Here is a 23,461-nt window from a genome sequence, read left to right as displayed (position 1 = left end):
TAGATCGAAGACCTAGCAACAAATGATTTCTGCAGACAGATAATTTTCTTACTTGTAAATTGTTGTGTACAGGGGGAAAAAAAACATCATCTTCCTTAACCAAAGTTGGATCATCTCCTGCAAACTGCTTCCCCCATAGAATATAGTTTTTCCAATGTCTGTTTCCAACTGGAAAAGCAGAAAATAGTAAACTAGAAGATGCAGGACTGGAACTCTCTCTCAGACTACTCCCTCCCTCTTCCCCCCACAAGCCCACACATACTTACATACACACAGATGTACTCACACAAATTCACATATGCACAAGATCTACATGCATACACTTTGCATAGGATGCCAGATTTTCAAATGTACTAACTAGTTAGTAAGAGGACGGTTTTAGTCAATCAGTTCTTAGCAAGGCTAAGCCAAATGAACTGTGACAGAGTCTAAAATAATGAACTTGAATTTATCAAGAATTTCTCTTTCTTTTCTATCCAAGAGGAAAAAATGTCTGGGTCAGTAAGTGTTGCTCTGAACATCTGTATTTTATCTTGTGTACCAGATGATGTTATTGGGGAGCCAGGAGACACAATAATGAAGGCCTTGATTCACTGCATGTTAACACAGCAGTTCGGCTGGAAGAATGATTTAAGAAGCATGAACAGGCAGATTGCTAACATATTAAGTCACTAAACTTTTAAATTCTTCCGTCAATCCACAGACACATGAAAATGGGTAGTTAAACAAAAGAAAATAAGGTGAATATATTGTGCCAATGTTTTTCAGCTGGGGATGGTTTAAAGACTTTTTTAAAAAATCAACATGCAATTTCAAACCATATTTTGTGTCAGTACCAATTTTGTTTAATGTTGTTGGGTTTTGTTCACAACTGATAGGTTTTAAATATATACAGTCGCCATGCCTGCACAAACAAGTTCAGAAGGATCTGGAACAAGAGGCATTGGCTCAGGTCCTCTTCTCAGGCATTCAGAGTGCAGGAAATTATCTGGCTCAGATTCAGACTCTTGGTCTCTGTAGCTCTAGTGTTGTCTCCATACAGAATGAGAGAGAGAGCCACCAGATTTTCAGATGAAGGGTTTGCTTTGGTTCCATTTGGTTCATTTAGGTTTTCTTTAGGCCCAGGTTTCCTTAGGAAACTGCAAGGAATGAATTATTGGTGCTTTCATTGCCTATTTCCAATTCTTGATTAATTTGCCATGTACTTCCTATGCTCTGTAGCATCATGATGCCCTTGAATTACTATTATGTTGAAGTCCAATGAAAATGCCCCACAAAGCCTCCCAATTCAATGATGGTGACTGGTTATATAGATAGGCAAGAGCTGGGCAAGAGCTGGGCATTTTACAGCCCCTGGGCCACATCTGGCCTTTTGGTTGTCCCAATCACATGGATTGTTTTTATTTTGAAATTGTCTGGGGTTTTTTTCTTTTTCAATTTACATTTGTGCATGCATGCATAGCTATGCACCTTCACAACTCTATTGGTTAAGCCTTCCACAACAATTCCAGTTTCTCATGTGGCCTCTTGGGAAAATTAATTGCCCATCCCTGAGCTAGACTCTCTGAAGCCAGCTAAGCTTCTCAATGATTTGTAAACTACGTATATAAAAAATGAGAATTCACCAGAACATTTAACCGAAAAGATGATAAAATTTAAATACCTTTGCTATGAACACTTTACATTTGTAGAAATTAGAGGAGGCATTTAAAGATGTACATGTCTGAGTTACAATTTATTTCTCCACAACTCTTACCTTTATCAATCTCTTAAATCCAGAAACCGCACAATTTCTAGGATTTATAACATATATATTTCTATTTCTATTAAACTGTATTGTAAAACTATAATGTTACATATGTGAGTCTTGTTAGTTGTTTGTGCATGGGTGACTATAGTTCTGCAAAGTTAACAGATTAAGAAACTAGCTCCATCTGTGGATGTGAAAGCAAAGCCAATTTATGCTATCCTGACCACACAAATTATTGTTATATTATTGCAAATGATATGATACAATCTCTTTGCTGTGCAGTCCCTCATTTATCAATACACTTTTTTCTGAAATGTTTAAAAAAGGAATAACATTTTTTTACAGTTATTCTGGAATATGGTTCTGTGAGACTGTTCCATTTATTTTGCATTAATAAGTGCAAGGTACAAGCTATTGATGATAAATGAACAACCACTTTTATATCTTGAAGAACCATAAATGATTAAGAATCATAAAAAAATTATGCCTTACTTTGGCTTATGAAACAAAAAGAAATGCTTCAAGTAGAGAAAAAAAATGTAGCAGAAATATTAATCATGCACAAACAAATAGTTATAACCTTCCCACACCTGTTACACTCAGTAAGCAAAGATAGAATTTTATCAATAATATAAATTATTTCTTTTATAATTTTGATACAACGGGTGGAAATGTAAAGATACTGTACTGTGTAGTTAACAGTGAATGCATAATTTATGCAATGAATATATCATCCCTACTTTAATTTATACATGTACAATTATTTTAGTTGAACTTAAGTTCAACTAAGTTGAACTTAATATGTTTGCTTAACAACAGAAAAGTAGACAAACATTAATAATGCTTTTAATATGCATAATGTAATGTAATGTTGTGTAATATAATACATAATGTTAGAAGTGCTCCAATAGAGTTGCACTTGTAATTTAACTTTTGATCAGCAAATTTACCATCCAGAAAGACAGTTAGGGTTCAGAAATTAGCTGTCATTATATCCTAACAATTTGCCATCTCTGATTCTATAGCACCTGTTTGCAGAATTCAAACTGCCTTGGAAGCTATGTATGAGGCTGTTTTGTGTGTATTGTTGCCAGGCTTTTGAAGAACTGATACGGCATTTAGAGAGATACAAGGAAAGCATAGCTATGTAATTAATCAAAGAAACAAATGCATATTTGAGCACATCAAAGTACATGCCATTCTGTTAAAGGAATTTTGCAACCTGGAGGTTTTCAAATTTTCCCAGGAAAAGCAAATCAGCAACTGTATTATATTTGAATGCAAGTTTGACAATGAACAATGTTAAATTCAGCTCTGAAGCATCTATTAATAAAAATCTACATTTGCTGGAGATAGTTTGAATTGTTGGCTTGTAACTATTTAATGTGTCATCTGCTTCCCAATCCCTGATGCCTGTTCCCCTCTGCTGGAAATTCAGAAGTATTACAGTGGTAGCACTTAGAATTGGAATCTCAGCAGCTCACAAGAGTTCTTAAAGCACTTAATTAACAGAGAACGTTCAGATGTTGTATTGAAGATTAAAGAATACGTTGTTGGAAAATGCCTACATCCACTCCACTAATTGGTTGTTGATGTCCATTTATCCCTTCCTGATCCAATGGACACCAATTCACTGTCTGTCGGTAACTGTTTTGAGTTTTTGAAAGCTTCTGCTTCTGCTGCTAGCTAATATTGGTTGTTTGTTGATAGATGTACTGTAGGTAATGGGTTGGATATTACTGCATCATCATCCTTCAGAGAACGCTGAAAATACATTATGATCTAAGACAAAACTTATTAGGTATCTCAGGAGCTGGTCAAGGTAACGGAGAGGACAAGAGTATGAACAGCCCACCTAGCCATTTCTTCATAGTGTCTGACTTTCACCTTTCCTCCCAATCAAAAACTATAATGATTGTATTCTTATAAACTGAGCTTCTGAAAAAGAAGTGCAGTGGGTAGCATGCCTTGGTCACTCAGACAGTGGGCACACATATTGAAGTCAGAGTGCCAATTGTAGATAACTATCTGGACAAATAATAATGTTAAATTTAGCTTGGAAATGCTTTTTGGGGTATGCAGGCCCTGTTTCTCTTTTATTTGCATTGCAATGTCCTACAATAGCAAGAAGAGTTTCATCATCTCAACATCTGTCCCTTTGTTGTGGAAGGTATTAAATGACCCTATATCATAATGATATTTGGAATCAAGTACTCAGCCAGAGTATCAAGAGATGCCCAGTGTTACTAACTGGTTTCTTTTCTCTCTTTCTAATACAGCAACAGCTACTGATTTTCAGCCATGCGCTCCTTCATGCAAAACCTGTGAAGCAGCTGCGGATAGATGTACTTCATGCCCTGCAGGTATTTATTTATTCCACTAAGATACCATATAATCAACTCCAGACTCACAGCACTTTACAGTAGCAATAAACAATAAAGCATCTACAATATGGGATTATTATGGACCATCTAGTGGACCAAGAAGAAGGGCCTTCTCCAGGTGGCTTCCTCCCTGTGGAACATCATCCCTGCAGAGATTAGCCCTGACTCTGACACTCTTTTACAAGATTGTGAAGACATGGTTCTGATAGTGGGCTTGGGACCCTAGAGTGATATGGAGCCCAATATGTGATTGATTGTAGTCGGCCCAGGGGTAAGGGTTTATTGGTTTTTTGTACTGGGATTTTATCTTATCTTGGTAAGTTGCCCAGAGTCACTATGAGTGAGTTGGGTTACCATATAAATTTTCTAAATAAATAAAAATACAATCAACAATTTCAAGGATACTTCGTAAAAAAAATTTGTAGAATGCAGACATAAACATAGGAAAATAAAAAATTTAAGAACAATAAATATTACTACTACTATTAATGGTGGGAACAACATATTAATCATATAATTGCCCATCTTGAAAGAGTGCCATAATTAGGTAATAGATGGAATAAAGTGTAGTTTTAAGAATAGGTTCTTACTTCCCTAAGTTTCACTTTATAGAAGTGAGGTACAACTGAGAGATTCTTTTGAGATAACTGCTAGATAGGGATTATGTCATTTGTCAAGTTAGCAGACACATTGGGGATTTGGAAAACAAGATTCTTGCACAAAATGCTGATCATAAGAAGCTTAAATACAAAATGACAAGTTTCACATTTGTTATAGTAGCTTATACCTTTCTTTTCTGCACAAATTCAAAATGAAGCACCAAACAGCTGAGAGGCATTGTGTTAAAATATAATTCCATGTTATTTATTTTTATTTAAGGAAGAAATGATTATTATCCTTCCATCTTTATCCTCAGGGTATGTCAGTTCAAATCAATATAGGCAACAGAAAACAATAATACCTTTCATCCACTAGTATTGGACTGATGATTGACTTGCCAGCAAGTCTATGTTGACTGTTAGTTGACTTGTCTCCATAATGATTTGTCCAAAAACCAGTTCTTCAGGTCTTTCAACAATTCACCCATAGCTACTATAATTGACTCCATCGCCTTGCTGTTGGTAGCAGTCTTCTTCTCTTTCCTTCTAACTTTCCCAGCATTACAGCCTTCTCCAGACAGCTAGGTCTTCATATAATATGCCTTCAAGTAGGATAATTTGTGCTTGGTCATTTGTTCCTCAAGTGAAAACCCTTGAGTTGACTTATTTGACGAGCCATTTGTTTGTTTTCTTGGCTGTTCGTGATATTGTCAAGAGTCCCGAAGTTCAAAAGCTTCACTGCACTTTCTGTATGGATTGTTCAAAGTCCAGCTTTTGCTTCCATAAAATGTCACACACAATTCCCTCCAAAACTTTCAATACTACCCTACCAAGTTCTAATATGCAATATATTACTCAAGTAATATATTATTTTACTCTGAAGGTTGACCCTAAGAGGCAAAAGCTATCTACCACTTCACCATCTTCATTGTCCATACTAAGGCTGTTTATTGTACAGCCTGTTTATTGACAACAGTCTGGGCTTCTTAATGACTCATTATTTATTAATTAAGCTATGAATAAAAAAAATAGCATAAAATCATTTGGTGAGTCCCTATGCAGTGCCATTAGAAAAATAACGTCCCTTTAAACATCAGTGGATATGTAATAAATAGTATATCCCAAAATGTCTTAATCTTAATGACAGTCTCAATGGATATTTAAATATAATTCTTCAAAATGGACACAAGAGAGCAGAGGTGGAAAAGTCTTAATAATAATAGGTAGTCAATATTTGCAACAGTACCATTGGCTGTCTTTCAAATACACAATTTATACCTATACCAGTGCTTCTCAACCTTTTCTTCAACATGGACTCCCTTTAAATACCTTTTGTGGCCATGGACCATGGTTACGGACCCCCAAGACTTAACTCAAGATTTAAATCATAACATTTCTTCAAGCTTTCACCGATCCCCTGTGACCACATCATGGCTCCCCCAGAAGTCCATGGACCACAGGTTGAGAACCACTGACCTATAACATTCTTTTTCAGGCCAATTTCTTTTTGCTGGGACCTGTGGCCACGATTGCCCTCCTCAAACATTTCGCAATATGAAGACAAAACAATGTGAGAACTGCACTGAGGACTGTGAAGAATGCACAGCAAATCAACACTGTCTGAAATGTTTGTCCAATACAAACACACCCCACTATCTGCACAGAGGCGAATGCTTGCAGGAGTGCCCCATGTATGTACCCATTTATATTCAACCATTCATTCACATTTCAGTATGGCATTTCCACTTCCCCATTTTCTATATTGCAATACTTGTAACCTTCTCCTTGGAGAAGGCTATGAGGTCCCTTGGCTTCTTCAGAATGTTTGCAAAGATACATATACATTCCTCTGGCTTTCTCTGGTGGGTTTCCTAGAAAGATTCGCATTCCAACATTCTAAGAACGTGAGCAGCCTTTTGATGACTTATTGAGAATGTATTATAATACAGGAGGAGAGAGAAAATAGGATGAAGTCAAGAGATTGACCGACTGAAGAAGGATCTAGTTCACAATGATTTTCATGTGCTTAGTTAAAAGAAAGATTGAATATGGATACAAAGCTAATTAGAATTGAAAAACAGAAAATGGAATTTGAAATTAAACTATCAGTATGTAGAAATAACGAATGTGTAATATCAAAAAGGTATAAATTTATGTTAAGATTTAAAACGGAAGAAGAGGTTAGAAAATAGTGACACAGCTGGGTGGATGCCGTGGTTGGAGGTCAGGGTTTCCATAATGATGATCCAGAAAGTAGAAGGACAATGAGAATCAGGGTGAACATCAATGCCTTCAGGACAAGGGCCCTATAGGATCTAACAACTGTTTGCTGAAGCATTTTCCTTTCTTCTTTTTACAAAGACTTTAGAATCAGATGAGCAACTGGGCAGAGAAAGACTGAGTGATTGGCATTCATTTTACTGTTTTATTTCTAAAATATTTTGTTTGTGCAGAGCTTCAGATTCAGTTCCAAAAAGGGCTTTGAAGTACATGGGAAGGGAGGATATGGTGCTCGTCTGCACCTGCTTTAAAGCAGTTGTCTCTTTCTCAGGATTGTTTGGCAGTTACAAAAGGCTGATTGTTCCTTAGAAATACATGACTGTCTAAAGGCTGTAGAATCATTAAATCCGGGATCTAAGGACACCCAGCTGCAATAATGGCCAAGTGGTCCATGTTACAATCACAGCATCATTTCCATTAAGAGCATGTTTTCCCAGATCAAAAACACTGAGATGAAAGTTGCTGCTTTGATCCTTTCAAATCACCTGTTAAACTTTCTGAGCAAATTCCCTGTATTGCTTACTTTGCTTTATTCAGGGTATCAGAAGCTTGGGAGAAAAAACATAATTGAATTAATATTAATTTAACTTATATCTATAAGAAGTATAATTTCCAAAGGAAGTGAGAAATACACTAAAATATTTTGGGGTTCTTCTGGAGGACCTGATCTTTCATAGTTTGATAAGGAGATATGTGGATCTGATGCTAAGTTGAGCATTTCCTTTGCATTTTGTTCTTCTTCAGTGTGGTGGGAATGAGATTGCTTTGCCATTGTTCTTCAAAGAAGAAATTGGTGGTGTAATTATCTTGAATGAAATCCAGGATCCTTGGCAAAGGGATTGTGTGAATCTGGTGGTCTTAAACTACCCAGGCTTTTTACTTTCAGATAAATCCTGAGAAAACAGACCTTGAGGAAATTCATCCTAAGAACCTTCTATTTTTTATTTTTTATTTTGATCAAGAAATGTAGGCAAATAACAAATGTAGGCAAACTCCAGAATGTTGGAGAAAAGTGTCCCAGGAAACAACAGCAGCAACATTTTTCACCTTATTGCAATCATAAAGTTAGCTCATAAACTCCAGCAAATTGTATTCTTCAGAATGAGAAAATAAAACAGAACTTCTATATTTTACCTCGAAAAGACAATTATCCAGAAACTAGATTTCAGTACAGTAATGTGATAGGAAACTTATCATTTCAGAATCAAAGATAACTAATGAACAAGTACATAATTATGATACCTTGGTACTCAACTGCCTCATCAAGTTTGGTATTCAGTACAGTTTGACGCAAACATTTTGTCCTGGTACTCATTGTTTGGTACACAACGCACAAACTAGAACTTGTCTATGTCTATGTCTGCTGCTTTGTGACTCACTTAAGGGTCACTTAAGGGAAAAATTTGTTTGGTACTCATCATTTTTGGTACTCATCACACCTCCCGGAACCAATTAACGATGAGTAGTGAAGTACCACTGTAAATACTTTTTAACTCATCCTCTCAATATTTTTTAAAAATAGAACTTTATTAAATTTCAAAAGGATATAACATATAAAAAAATCAAGAACTGAAAAATTAAGAGGTTAAAAAGAGAAAGGAGCAGAGAAAAAGCAAATTTGAGGGGTGCAGATAGAAGGGGGGGAAAGCACTTTTGCTGAGAATTAGAATATATTCTGTCACTTGATGGGGTTTTTTTTTCCCTCTCTTGCTGCAGGGGCTTTTTTACTAAAGATGAGACGTGCAGGGAATGCAGCCCGGCTTGCAAAACATGTAGAAAAAATGCCACCACATGCCTCTCCTGTGAAAGGCCCTTGCTGCTAGAGGGCTTCAGATGCAAACCTGAATGCTCCAAGGGGCATTTTGCTGCCGATGGAGGCTGTGAAGCTTGTCCACAGATGTGTCAGGAATGTATTCATCAAAGGAAATGCAAAGGTAAACCAATAATCCAGTGAGCCATGCAGCAGTTCAATCTTTCCACTCATCCAAAATGTAGAAACAACTTCTGAATGCATCAAGCTCAGTTCTTTCCTTCAAAACTCATCTTGGCATGTTTATCTTTTAACCATAGAAAATATAACAACTTTCCAGTGACTGTTTAATAAGTTTCAGTTAGAAGTAAAGCAATGAGACCCAGTCATTCAAAATCCAGAAGTTAATGATGAAAATTTCTTGATAAACATCTCAATCTGAAAGCCATTGCCAGCCAGCTGAAGCCAAAGAAGGGAGAGAGGCTGTGTTTTTGCACATCTGTATAGGTGGAGATGCATCTTCTTTTTTTTCTATAATTTTATTGTACTTTAAAAAACAATATCCAGAAAAAATTAAAGAACAGTGGTATACACATATGCAACCAATAAATTAGTTACACAGTGATAACACCAGGACAAACAAAAAGACAAAAAATAATAAATTAAAACAAAGAAATAGGAAAAAAGCAATAAAACACAATATACTATATTGATATAAATCACCTAAACATACTGCATATTCATTTAACTGTTTAACAGCAATATATAAAACTTTACATTAAATCTTATTTCTGCTTGTAATATATTATTAAATATATGGCAAATGGAAATATGCTATTTTTTTTTATTAGTGAGCAAAATAGTTTCTTTCAAAATGAATAAATTACACATTTCTTGAATTCAAACATGATATGTGGGGTAATAGTACTTTTCTAATCTCTCAAATGAATCTCTTAATTATTCCCCATGTTTGATACAAGCAATATTTCTCAAAATGATTGGATTCCATAATTTTGGAATTATAGTTCAATATTACATTCATGTTTTTAACTTGCAAATATTTATCCCTATATCGAGCAAGTTCAGGCATCATGATTTTTAAATGGTTAAGGGTTGTTTTAACTTTGTAACACCAAGAGTCACTGTTATGAGATGTCACTATATAAATCATATAAACAAATAAATATATAATATTACTAATATTTTTGTAATATTTTTCCAACTCCCCACATCAAGCCAGATATGACTAAATAGTATACATTGATATACATATTTCATTTTTCTATTACAGTAAAATCTAGAATCTGTTCTTTCCAATTCATTCTTTGAGGAATCCAATAAACTCAGAATAAAATATGTTAATCAATTAACTTTAACTCCAAAGAAGCAAACTTCACCATTTTTATGATGTTCCATTCTCAGTTTTTCTCATTCTTTATTCTATAAGTAAGGAATACCAGCAATTTCAAATTTAAATATACAGATTTTTTTTTTCATTTTGACATTGGTTTGATTTCATAAACAGATTCCATAGAAAGGGCATCTGAATAGCAATAGCACTTAGACTTCTGTACCGCTTCACAGTGCTTTACAGCCCTCTCTAAGTGGTTTACAGATTCAGCATACTGTCCCCAACAATTTGGGTCCTCATTTTCCCAACTTCAGAAGGATGGAAGGCTGAATCAACCTTGAGCCTGGTGAGATTTGAACTGCCAAATTGCCAGCAGTCAGCAGAAGTAGTCTGTAGTACTGCATTCTAACCACTGAGCCAGCATGCTTGAGTTGATTATAGTGCCACTGAGAACATGTTAGGCTAAGACAACTTTTTCTGAAGCTGTTGAAAATCCTTTAAAATCATCATTGCAAAGTAACTGATTTAACGTTAACTGTTCCAGAATCAGACCATATAACTTCCATCCATTTTTAGAGTAGATAAAGAGTAGAGTTTTTCCACAAAGTGAAACTCGACATCAAATCCCATCTACTGTACAGGTGAAACTCGAAAAATTAGAATATCGTGCAAAAGTTCATTTATTTCAGTAATGCAACTTAAAAGGTGAAACTAATATATGAGATAGACTCATTTCATGCAAAGCGAGATCGTTCAAGCCTTGATTTGTCATAACTTTGATGGCTTACAGCTTATGAAAATTCACAATTTCAGAAAATTAGAATATTGTGAAACGGTTCAATATTCTAGGCTCAAAGTGTCCCACTCTAATCAGCTAAGTAAGCCATAACACCTGCAAAGGGTTCCTGAGCCTTTAAATGGTCTCTCAGTCTGGTTCAGTAGGAATCACAATCATGGGAAAGACTGCTGACCTGACAGTTGTGCAGAAAACTGACACCCTCCATAAGGAGGGAAAGCCTCAAAAGGTAATTGCAAAAGAAGTTGGATGTTCCCAAAGTGCTGTATCAAAGCACATTAATAGAAAGTTATGTGGAAGCGAAAAGTGTGGAAGAAAAAGGTGCACAAGCAGGAGGGATGACTGCAGCCTGGAGAGGATTGTCAGGAAAAGGCCATTCAAAAGTGTTGGGGACTTTCACAAGGAGTGGACTGAGACTGGAGTCAGTGCATCAAGAGCACCACACACAGACGGATCCTGGACATGGGCTTCAAATGTCGTATTCCTCTTGTCAAGCTGCTCCTGAACAACAAACAACGTCAGAAGCGTTTTACCTGGGCTAAAGACAAAAAGAACTGGTCTGTTGCTCAGTGGTCCAAAGTCCTCTTTTCTGATGAGAGCAACTTTTGCATCTCATTTGGAAACCAAGGACCCAGAATCTGGAGGAAGAATGGAGAGGCACACACTGCAAGATGCTTGAAGTCCAGTGTGAAGTTTCTACAGTCTGTGTTGATTTGGGGAGCCATGTCATCTGCTGGTGTTGGTCCACTGTGCTTCATTAAGTCCAGGGTCAACGCAGCCATCTACCAGGAGATTTTGGAGCACTTCATGCTTCCTTCTGCAGATGAGCTTTATGGGGATGCTGACTTCATTTTCCAGCAGGACTTGGCACCTGCCCACACTGCCAAAAGTACCAAAACCTGGTTCAATGACCATGGGATTACTGTGCTTGATTGACCAGCAAACTCGCCTGACCTGAACCCCATAGAGAATCTATGGGGCATTGCCAAGAGAAAGATGAGAGACATGAGACCGAACAATGAAGAAGAACTGAAGCCGCTATTGAAGCATCCTGGTCTTCCATAACACCTCAGCAGTGCAACAGGCTGATAGCATCCATGCCACGCCGCATTGAGGCAGTAATTGATGCAAAAGGGGGCCAAACCAAGTACTGAGTACATATGCATGCTTATACTTTTCAGAGGTCCGATATTGTTCTATGTACAATCCTTGTTTTATTGATTTCATGTAATATTCTAATTTTCTGAGATTGTGAATTTGGGGTTTTCATGAGCTGTAAGCCATAATCATCAAAATTATGACAAATCAAGGCTTGAACTATCTCGCTTTGCATGTAATGAGTCTATATATTAGTTTTACCTTTTAAGTTGCATTACTGAAATAAATGAACTTTTGCACGATATTCTAATTTTTCGAGTTTCACCTTATATATATATAAGACCCACCATATGTCAAAGCAGGAAAGAGAGTTATGTCTTACCTATCATATAAAAAACAAGACAGTTGTGTTCTTTTGCTTAACTTGATTGGATCTATCTTTTTTTTTCTCCTTGAAAGTATGTGTTCCTCCCTTCCATCTCCACAATGACCAGTGTTTGCAGAATTGTCCCCCTGGCTTTTACTCTCAGTCCGCCCGCTGCCTGTCCTGCCATGAGCTCTGCAGCGAATGTGAAGGTCCAGAAGATGATGACTGCATTGCCTGTCCTGATACTTCCTATGCATTATTCAAAGGCAGATGTTTTGAATACTGCCCAGATGGCACTTACTTTGAAGATGAGACCAGCAGCTGCAGAGGTATTCCTTTTTCAGTTCGACTGGTAATCCGATTCAGAAAGTCCATTTGATTCAGACACTTCAGTCAAATGACATTTAAATTAAAATTATCCCTCAGCTCTAAGTTTTAGACCTGTTCTTTTAATCCTCTCCTGTAATATAAGAATGTGCCATGCACTAGTCTTCAGCACATTTATTTGCCTGTTTGGTTAAATCAGATTTATAAAGCTACTGGAGTCCAGATGACTCTTGAGTGGTGAACAATAAAAACCAAATATAAAAATAGTTAATCAAGAATGTCCCAAAGGTGCTATTCAAAACTTAACTTCAGTATAACATAAAATGTTTCATCCCAAAAAAAAAAACCTCTTTATTTCGTGATAAAGCTTCTTGGATGAGAAGCAAAACGTTTTCAGGGAAAAACTCAAGAAAGTCCAGTTGCCTTTTGAGCAACACCTTAGGGACAACCATGACCTGGATGATTGAGAATCTCCATAAACAATAAATCAAGAAATAGTTAATAAGGAAGAACCCACAATCATCCCAAAGAATCCCTTCCCTTCCCTACCTGGGTTAAGAGACAGATTTTTAAGATTTGCTTGGAGAGGAAAGAAAATGAGCTGTTTAAATGCTTAGGGGCAGATTGTTATAAAGGGCAGCATTTTGGACCAGCTGTAAATTCCAAGTGGCCTTCAAGAGTATGTGGAGAGTGTTGCAATAGGTCCACATGCAAGATGACCAAGGTGTAAGGGATGTGAGGAGGACATAACTGGTCCACCGTCAATCTTTGCAGTGATTTTCCTATAGGAAAACCCTTCCAAGTTATCCATCAGCCCCATGTGCAAAAGTGTAACCCATCCAGAACAAAAGGTAATCCTCAGACCCAGTCAATCCCACAGTGGGTTTATAAGGGTGCAATGTTCAATGATATTGAAAGCCACTGAGAGATTCTCCAGATGTATTGGGAATGAATCTTATAGAAATCCCAGCCAATTTGGTCAAAGGTTGGAGATTCTAGAACAGGGCTCTCCATCTCCAACCTTGGCAACTTTAAGACTTGTGGACTTCAACTCCCAGAGTTCCTCACCCAGCAAACCTGGCTGAGGAACTCTGGGAGTTAAAAGTCCACAAGTCTTAAAGTTACCATGGTTGGAGAGCCCTGTTCTAGAACACAGATTCTAGATCCAAACACAGCTGGAGGATGTCAGTTAATTGGAAAACTGCAGTCAACAATAAAATGCTCTTTTGAACCCCAATTACTCCTGCAATGTAAGTTGTTAGAGTAGCCAATTCCCTACCTTTTATAGGCTTGCTTTCTACCTGAAGATATCCTTTATTCAAAGAGCTGCTCAATTTAATAATAATGAATTATAAGAAAGGAAAGGAGTTTTGAAGTTACAGCTGAACACTTCCAAAGTTCTCCAGGCAGAAATTTTCCTACAAAAGGAAGATGCATTTCTATTTAAATCAGAATATTTCTGTCTTTGCACGGGTACATATATATCAGGACATACATATTTAATGCAAATCATCTTTTTTTTTGTCCTTTTTTTGCCTAGTGTATTCTTCTTGTGTGTGCCATGCTGTTCAAGTAGTTATTGATCTGGCTTTGTCTTTTGTTCTCGCCATAAGTCTGGATTGGGTGTGGCTAGCTGGTACATTCCTTTAATCTTAAACCAGGTTTACAGAAACCTGTAATGTGGGCTATCCAAGATCTCTTGTTATATCTGTTTCGCTGCGCACTGAAGACCCTGTTGTTCCGCCAGGCCGGGCTATCAACATAATAGTTTTAAATTGGGGTATTTTAAATTTCTGGGGTTTTAATTGAGCCAAATTTATTTAATCATTTTAAATTTTAATTGCTGTTTTGTCTTGTGTTTTTAAATAGGCTGTACACCGCCCTGAGTCCTTCGGGAGAAGGGCGGTATAGAAATAAAATTATTATTATTATTATTATTATTATTATTATTATTATTATTATTATTATCTTTGTAACAATGTGGGACTTTCACATTTTTTATAGCAAGTAGATGGTTTGCTCAGTGCTGATGTGGATATTTGCATTCCCCAGGCTTCAGGCTGATCAGTGCTACTTTACCTGCCACTTTATATTTTATTAGATGCTTATGACATGCTACAAGTTGGAATTCCAAGTTACATCAACATTTATATACAGTAAATGTTTTATGTACCCTTCAATCTCAAAAATAAAATACCTTTTCAGATTCCAAAAGTATTTTTCAAAATATATGTGGGATGGATTCTGCATACTTCCTATAATAATTCAGAGAGAAATAAATATGCTTTAGATCAGCGGTCACCAACTGGTGGTCTGTGGATGACTGGTAGTCTGCGAGAAAATTTTGGTGGTCTGCAAAAAAATTATTTGCATTTTTAATTTTGCACTAAATCCTCAAACTACGGGCTCTGGGACAGATACGTTCAATAACGTTTGTGTTGCTGCAGGAGTCTTCCCCTTTGGGGTCTTTTTGTGTGGGTCGGAGAGGGACAGAAATTCTGACTTGGGGGTCTTCTTTGGCCTCCTGGTGCAGGGCTTTGGGTGAAGCCTGGAGGGAAGTGCTGCTGGTGGCGAAGAGCCGGAGGATCTTGTTCCAGTGGGACTGCATCATGGTCTGGAACTGGCTGACCATCTCAACCCGCTGAGCCTCCAGGTGCCAGTACCTGGCCTTGCACTCCCGCAGGTCTTCCCTCTACTTGGAAAGCCTATGCTCGTAATCCACAGTGTGGTGCTTCTGCTGAGCCTCCTTCTCAGTCAGATCCAATTTGAACTGAGCTGTTTTGACAACTCTTTCTTGTGGTGGCTGCTTAGCTCCAACAACTACTTCCTGTTGGGGCCCTAAGGAGCGCAGGCGGGGAAGTGAGGAGTTGGCCATGCCCACCCAGTCACATGACCACCTAGCCACACCCACCCAGTCATTAGGCAGATCATATTAGTGGACCGCGGGATTTAAAATTATGAATTTAGTGGTCCCTGAGGTCTGAAAGGTTGGTGACCCCCACTTTAGATGCAGTGCTTGGTAACAGGATTTCATGACCAGCAGAGAACAATATTTGATGGTCATCTGATTAGTCAGACTTTTTTAAAAAATGTGGTTATCAAATCAAATACTTTCAGAATAAAGGTACAAAAAAGCATAGGTAAAGATCATAAGTGTGATTAATATTTGTGTTGATATTGCTGCTAGTCTGTGAAAAGCATGTACTGTAACTTTGAAGTTTAAGGTTAATTAGATTACCTTTTATGAAAACTTCTATTTTCAAAAGTGTTTTTCATTAAGCTAAATACATAGGAAGAGCTTATTAATAAATGTGCTTCACACTCACCTGTTGATGACAGCAGTAACCGGGGCCTCACATGGCACAAATCTCATTTGAATGGCATATTCATTTCACATATGTTGTGTTCTGCAAATATGAACCTGCAAGATCTCCACTGAGAACAAAACATTGAAAAAAATAAACGGTGGCATCTTTTTGCTTTGTTACTTTCTAGCCTGCAATGAGACCTGCGGAACTTGTTCATCTGGCACAAAGTGCCTTTCCTGTGAAGAAGGCCTGTTGATGACCAGCAGTGGCCTCTGTGTAATCCCTCAGTACTGCTCACCCCATCAGTACTATGACAGGGAAGACAGGACATGTAGGCCTTGCCACAAAGACTGTTTCCATTGCAAAGGACCAGGCAACTTTCAGTGTCTCAGCTGCCCAAGTGGTTTGCATCTTCTCAGTAAGTATTTGCCTTGTCTTTTTAAATCTCTGTAGATGAACCGCTGCCATTGTTTGATAGCTGAGGTTACACATCTTGCTAAGCAGTAGTTAATTTTGATTCTGCTGTCTTAAACAGCCACAAAAGCTGAGAAACATATAAAATTAAGTCATAAAATGTGGGTTACACATTACAGTTACTGGATTCACCCGCCATACTAAGCAAAAATCAGGACTTTAAACTCAGCCGTATCAGATCAGTAATGCAGAATATGGGGTGTTGCCATGCAAACCCCTCTGTATTTTTGGTGACATTTTGTGCACGTTCACAAGAGACAGGGTCAATTGTGATGCTCCATCTAGCATTTGCCAATTTTGTTCTAGGCCCAGGAAGACTGCTTAGCACAATGTGTGAATCCAGGATCTCAGAATTTCAGGGAAGGCATAATAGTAAATTGCCATGTCTCTAAGCAATTTCCGTTCATAAGCCATGTTTATACAACATACTAAGCACACTTTCCGTAACATATTGAATAGGCACAGTTCACAGGTTCATACAACATGCCCAACCATAATATTTAGTTTAGCGATCACACAATGAATTCACATAGTCACAAATAAGTCACCAATAAACAAGGCAACACTCAATAGTATAAACCCAGACACAATGTGATGAAAAAACACCCTTCTTTCTACATCTTCTCCTGCATTCTCAAAATCTGCTACAGAGAAGGGGATTACTTGGTGTGATGTTCACTTGCACAATGCTAGATTTCATCCTACAAAGGTCCTGGGGGTAGAATATTTTAGAGAATTAAAGTATTGCTCCTTTTAACTAATCCTATTATTCACATTCAGAAGAGCAGATGATCAAATGTAGAAAAGTTGCTTGGTTGAATTTCCCCATGTCCCTACTACAGATTGTATTAAATCTTCGTCATCCCAAACATTAGGTTGTCTTTTGCTATTTTGCCTTAGATACAACCTGTGTCAGTTCCTGTCCTGATGGGTACTATGAAGATACTGACTCCCACTGCCACCCTTGTCACAGAACTTGTAAAACCTGCAATGGAAAACACAGCACCCAGTGCATTCTCTGCCCTCCAAACTGGTACAAGCAAGAAGACCGGTGTGTCCAGAACTGTACTGCTGGGTAAGAACCTGAAAAGGAACGAGGATCGTAGAAGAGATAAACAAAATGGCACAAAGAAAGAGATAAAAAACAGCAAAGAAATTAAGGCTTTGGCAGATAGCTATCCAAAAGGGGTTAAAATATCAGCTAAGGACAGGGCTCAGGCAAGCTACATACAAACAATTCTTAAATTTGGAGGACTCCCTACTAGGATGGACATCAGATTCAATAGCCTGGTTGCCTTCTAAGAAGGTCCATCTTCTCAACCCATCCCATTACTTAACAACATAGATTTATAAAGTACAAAATGCTCTGAAATAAATTATCTCTTTATTTACAATGTAATTGTTCTCTACTTCAACTCAGCTTGGCTTTACTATTTTATTGGTACAGGTATTATGTCAATAGTGTCACCAGGGCCTGTGAGAGATGTCACACAAGCTGCCAGAAATGTTTGGGACCGGCACCTACAGAATGCTTATCCTGTGTGGAAAATTTCTTCCTAATGCACTCTTCTGGCCAATGTGTCTCTTCCTGCCCTGAATATTACTATGCAGATCTTGATACTCAGACTTGTGAACGGTGCCATCCAATTTGTCACACTTGCAGAGGTAAGTTCAGGCTCAGAGCCATATAAAGGCTGAAGTCACACTTTGTTTTAATTCTTAAAATAATTTCCTTGATAACGTTACAAACAGGAAAAATCTCTCTCAATGGAATATAGAATTAGAATGCAGCACAACGATTTGAATTTGTTGCCTTGTAGATATTGAAATAAATGAAATCACACACCAATTAGTCAGTTAGTGATTAATCCCAAGTAGTCAATCATCTATATAATTATTTGTGCATATCTTGATTCCCTTCAAATATTTAGCATTCTGAAATTCCTTAAACTGTGGGGTCTTTGGCACCCTCTGAACTTGGTGGCTTTCTTGCAGACATTTGCATTGATGATGTTACCTAGTTTGGTAATGAAATGTCTGCACGAAAACCACCAAGCTCAGGGAACACCTAGGACTCCACAGTTTAACCCTGGACTATAAATATTCTCTTCTATCAATTCCATAAACCCTCTGTCTTTTGCATCACAGTTTAAATCCATTGCATCATAATCCTAAATACTACCATCATTATTTTCAACATATTCAGAATTGAAACGATCAATGCCATTTGCTTAAATGGAGAGTTTTCAACCAAGAGATGAGCATTGCTGTTCCAGCCTTCCCCAAACTAATGTTTTCCTACTCTAGTGGGACTGCAACCCCCATAAATTTTACATAGTCCAGGGTCTCAAACACATGTTTGGAGTAGAAGGATTCCACATTTGCAAAGGTCAAAAGCTGCTAAATGAAAGCAATTACTGTATGAATTAGACAATTTTCTTCAAACTGTATTTCTTAATGATGTTATTCCTTTTAAGGGAAGGGAGAATTTGAATGCACAACCTGCGTAACAAGTTATCATTTCATAGCTGGATTGTGCAACTCGGTCTGTTTACTTGGAGAGTATCAAGCCTCAGAGGTACTTTCTACGCAGATTTTTTTAAAAAATTGAAAACTGACAATACAATTACATAAACATGAATTTTAGCATTCATTCTGAAACATTATAAAAAGTATGCTACATTCTTTGAATTATTTTCAACCTTCATATTTCTGCTTCTTAATATATAAAATGATGAACTGAGAAATTGAAATTAGATTTAAGAAGAGGTATAATGTAGCTTCTAAATATTGTTGCCATGTAGTATGAAGACCATTCAACTTTTCTGCTTTCATAGGTATCTTTCTCCATCTTTAGCACAAAGTTAATAATAGGACTGTAGAAATATGTCTGCATATTTCTACAGTTGTTTGAGCAGACAACATCTTTTAGCTCCTTCTGACAAAATTAATTATACTATTCCAAACAGCTATAAGTTTCTGGAAAAACTGCATCATTGAACAAAATGGCATTGTGTTCCTATTTTCAGGTGTTAGGGTCTTTATTATTAGGAAAACAGAGCAATTTGTGTCTTAAATACATTTTCATATGTCACTTTGAGAATAATTGCAACCGTTAGTCAATATTGTAAGACTCCTTTTAAGTGGGGAAAATATCCCAAAAAAGCAGGGAACATTTGACACAGAAATATGTGCTCACATTTCTGTGAGTATCCCTGTGAGTTAAGCATAGAATTAAGATCCAGGTTTTAGTTTAGTGGTTAAGGCTGGAAACCAGGAGACGATGAATTCTAGTCCTGCCTTAGATCTGAAAGCCGCTGGGTGACTTTGGGCCAGTCTCTTTTATCTCAACTTAGTTTATTTATATCCTGCCTTCATTATTTTTATAAATAACTCAAGGTAGCAAATGCATACAATACTTCTTCCACCACCAATTTTCTCCATGACTACAACCCTGTGACACTTCATGCATAAGAGTCATAGCTGCACAGACTTTAATAGATTGTAATATGATAGCTGGCGATGGAGATGGTGTTTGTCATCCTTTTTTCCTACTATAAGGCTGTTTTTTTAAAAAAATAGGAAGGACTTTATGCACACAAAGATACCTAGTGTTGCATATTTTTTGGGATCACAGCTAGCTAGGCTGGGTTTTAACCCTGTGCTATGACAATGTTTGTTAAACTCTGGGTTTTTTTTTAAATTAAGCCATAATTGATTCATACATTCAACTAAGCCATAAATTACAATTTACAGCTCACAATGACCAGATATATGCAACATGCTAAGACAAAATCAAATAAATCCTATGATAGCTTTATGCAATATACTAATTCAGCAGTAGCATTGTCCATTTCCCCTGAAAATATTAACCAAAGCTCACCTTTCTGTCTGTTCTTTGTTGAATGCAAGGTAAAATCATCAAAATGTGAGAAATGTCATGATTCCTGTATGCAGTGCAAGGGACCTGGTCCCTTCAACTGCACTTCATGTCATCTTAACACACAACTATATGTTGACGAATATCGATGTGTGCCATGCTGTAAGGATGCTGAATTGATGGAAACTAAGGAATGTTGTAACTGCACTGTAATGTCAGGTAATAATCTCATCATTATTTTATATATCTCTTCCAATAAATTTTTCTAATCTGATTTCAAGAGAGTATAATCTCTATCTTTGGCTTGGTTTGGCCGTGCATATAGCATATCCAATAGACAATGAAAGTCAAGATAGTACCACTACGGTAGTAATAGACAACTTGGGTGCAATCTCAAAACAACCAGAGCACCACTTGAAAGCATTGACAAAATCATTCAATTTCAAAAGGCAGATTTACTTGGAACAGCTTACATCCTGGACGATGTCTTTCAGACCATCAAACCACGACAACTGCTTATTTTGGGTCTTGAGAAGGACTCGATAGGCAAATAAAAATACCAAAACCATCTAAGAATTTGGTTGATCATGCAACAGTCATAATCATAAAGTTAGATGTGCAGTCACCCAACTTTATAGTTTAGTGTTGATATTTACGTCTAAATATGTCTAAATAAATAGACAACTTTCTCATTTGGCAAAATTTTGTGGAGAACCCTTTGCCTTGCTGCTAACTCCACTTCCCAGGGATAAGATTGTAAGTAAAGTAAAAAGATAAAGGTAAAGGTTCCCCTCGCACATATGTGCTAGTTGTTCCCGACTCTAGGGGGCAGTGCTCATCTCTGTTTCAAAGCCAAAGAGGCAGTGCTGTCCAAAGACATTTCCGTGGTCATGTGGCTGTCATGATTCAATGCCAAAGGCGCACAGAACACTGTTACCTTCCCACCAAAGGTGGTCCCTATTTTTCTACTTGCATTTTTTACATGCTTTCAAACTGCTAGGTTGGTAGAAGCTGGGACAAATAACGGGAGCTCACCCTGTTACGCGGCACTAGGGATTCGAACCACTGAACTGCCGGCCTTTCGATCGACAAGCTCAGTGTCTTGGCCACTGAGCCACCACATCCCTGTTTAACAAGATCAACAAAGATCAACAAAGTAGGTTGATCTTAAAACCACTGCTACCAGAATGTTCTTCTCACCATGGCGCAGGGCCAGCAGGATTACTGCTGTCCCATAAGAGCAACGTTGGGTGGCTGCTGCTGCTACTGCTGCTGATAGTGGTGATAATGATGATTGTGGTGGTGGTGGTGGCAGCAGGGCAGAAAAGTGGTTCCAAATGACTTGTGGCAAAGCCAGATCTTCTGATCATAGGGCAATGGTAATCTCCAAAATGCTGCCAGACTACAAGGAGTTGGAATTGGAATTAGAATTAGAATGTTTTATTGGCCAAGTGTGATTGGACATACAAGGAATTTGTCTTGGTGCATATGCTCTCAGTGTACATAAAAGAAAAGAAGAGGGCACTATGGGAAATTCTCTGACAATATGTAGACAGGGAAACGTGGAGAAGGCAATTATCGGAGAGAAAATCGGCACAGAGATAGTGAGGCATCTTCAGCCATATTATGCAATATGTAGAGAACAGGTTATGTGTTTTTTTCCCATGACCATTAATATATGACACATTTGTTTATAATTCTTTTTTAGATGTGTGTATATTGGTCATTCCTCATTTGCCAGAAAATATCAGAGGCAAAGCTGTGGCTTTGACAGTGGCCTTATTCATTTTGTTGAGTGTCATCATTGGGGCCTCTGTTTTCATATGGAGAAGACTGCGAGCCAGACCTATGTCTGTCAACCACGTTGGATATAAGAAGTTGGCAGACAGTGCAAAGGCTCTCAGTTCTTTCAGGAACAATCACTACCAGAGCACCAGCTACCCAGAAAATCAAGTGAATGAATACAAGGATCGGGATGATGATGACGACGACGATGAAGATGACAACGATATTGTCTATATGAGCCATGATGGCACTGTCTATCGTAAATTTAAATATGGACTTCTGGAAGATGATGACATAGATGAACTGGAATATGATGATGAAAGTTACTCCTTTAGATAACCTGGTGTTTGTACAAGTGTCATTGCAGTTGTAATGCTTTGCTGAATAAGTTACCAGAAGATGTATGTAAATTTAGTACAAGTTCAGAATCTCACCTAAATGATAAAAATAACCACTTAGACATATCTGAAAATACTGTGGTATTATGTTTCCTCACTATTTGGTTGAACAAAGCAATCATCCTCCATCATATACAAACCATGGTAGGCTACCACTTTTAGTAAATGGTTGTATTCACTCATTCATGTTTCAAGTATGTTTCTTCCTGTGTTTTTATATTAAAATTATATCATTCAAATCATGAAGCACTTGTCTGAGACAAAACATTTCTAATAAAATTGAAATTTCTTGAATTAAATTGCCCACCACTTTTCAAACATTGGACAAAATAGCACCATTGATGCAGGGCTCTGTTTTAACTTCCTCTTGTGTCGCCTACCAGTACAGTGATGAAACAAGGAATATGGGTTCAGACTATGTAGATCTGAAAAATGAATAAATGCAACAGCCTAACCATGAATATGAACAACTGAATGTAATAAAAAGCAAAAGCTGCCTATTATATGGAGAGTTTGTCATTTGTTCACCTGACTGGTTTGGTAATTCTCAGAGAAATGTTTGGGGTTATTATATAATCCAGTCTTCCTAAACTTCTTCCTGTGGCAAAAAATAATCTGATTTTTGGTGAGAATATACCATACATATTTATAACTTGGTGACTAGGAGTCTGTTTTGCAGCACAAATGAATAGAGAAAGCTCTTAGGTAATTTCATGGTTTTTTTGTATTTTTCTATTGAAATAAGTAGGACCAATTTATCAAGCAATGAGAAAGACCTGGTTTGCACACATCGATAAAACCTGGTTTAGCATTGCAAGGCTGAACTGCAATGAACCCTGGGATCAGTTGAAACTTTCTATTTCCACTTTCCAAATTCAGTTATTCAGGGCTTGGCAATTTATAATTCCAATTGC

General features: G+C 37.4%; 1 protein-coding gene across 2 annotated transcripts in view; it reads left to right on the top strand.

Annotated features, from left to right (window-relative positions):
* Positions 1 to 23,050, top strand: part of PCSK5 (proprotein convertase subtilisin/kexin type 5) — a 199,499-nt gene extending 176,449 nt beyond the window's left edge. For both annotated transcript variants that reach the window (XM_034410214.3, XM_034410213.3), the window contains 10 exons: positions 4,030 to 4,113; positions 6,229 to 6,424; positions 8,730 to 8,947; positions 12,468 to 12,704; positions 16,198 to 16,428; positions 17,385 to 17,559; positions 17,932 to 18,149; positions 18,962 to 19,062; positions 20,397 to 20,583; positions 22,073 to 23,050. In XM_034410214.3, coding sequence (XP_034266105.2) covers positions 4,030 to 4,113; positions 6,229 to 6,424; positions 8,730 to 8,947; positions 12,468 to 12,704; positions 16,198 to 16,428; positions 17,385 to 17,559; positions 17,932 to 18,149; positions 18,962 to 19,062; positions 20,397 to 20,583; positions 22,073 to 22,488 — 2,063 coding nt within the window. In that variant the 3' untranslated portion in view covers positions 22,489 to 23,050. The remainder of the gene's footprint in view (positions 1 to 4,029; positions 4,114 to 6,228; positions 6,425 to 8,729; positions 8,948 to 12,467; positions 12,705 to 16,197; positions 16,429 to 17,384; positions 17,560 to 17,931; positions 18,150 to 18,961; positions 19,063 to 20,396; positions 20,584 to 22,072) is intronic.
* Positions 23,051 to 23,461: the final 411 nt, after the last annotated feature.

Source organism: Pantherophis guttatus, chromosome 2 (genome assembly GCF_059756535.1).
Source record: "Pantherophis guttatus breed Tessera chromosome 2, ASM5975653v1, whole genome shotgun sequence".
In the NCBI taxonomy this organism is placed as follows: domain Eukaryota; kingdom Metazoa; phylum Chordata; class Lepidosauria; order Squamata; family Colubridae; genus Pantherophis; species Pantherophis guttatus.
The sequence above is the reverse complement of the archived record's forward strand: the minus strand, read 5'-3'. Positions and strand labels throughout refer to the sequence as shown.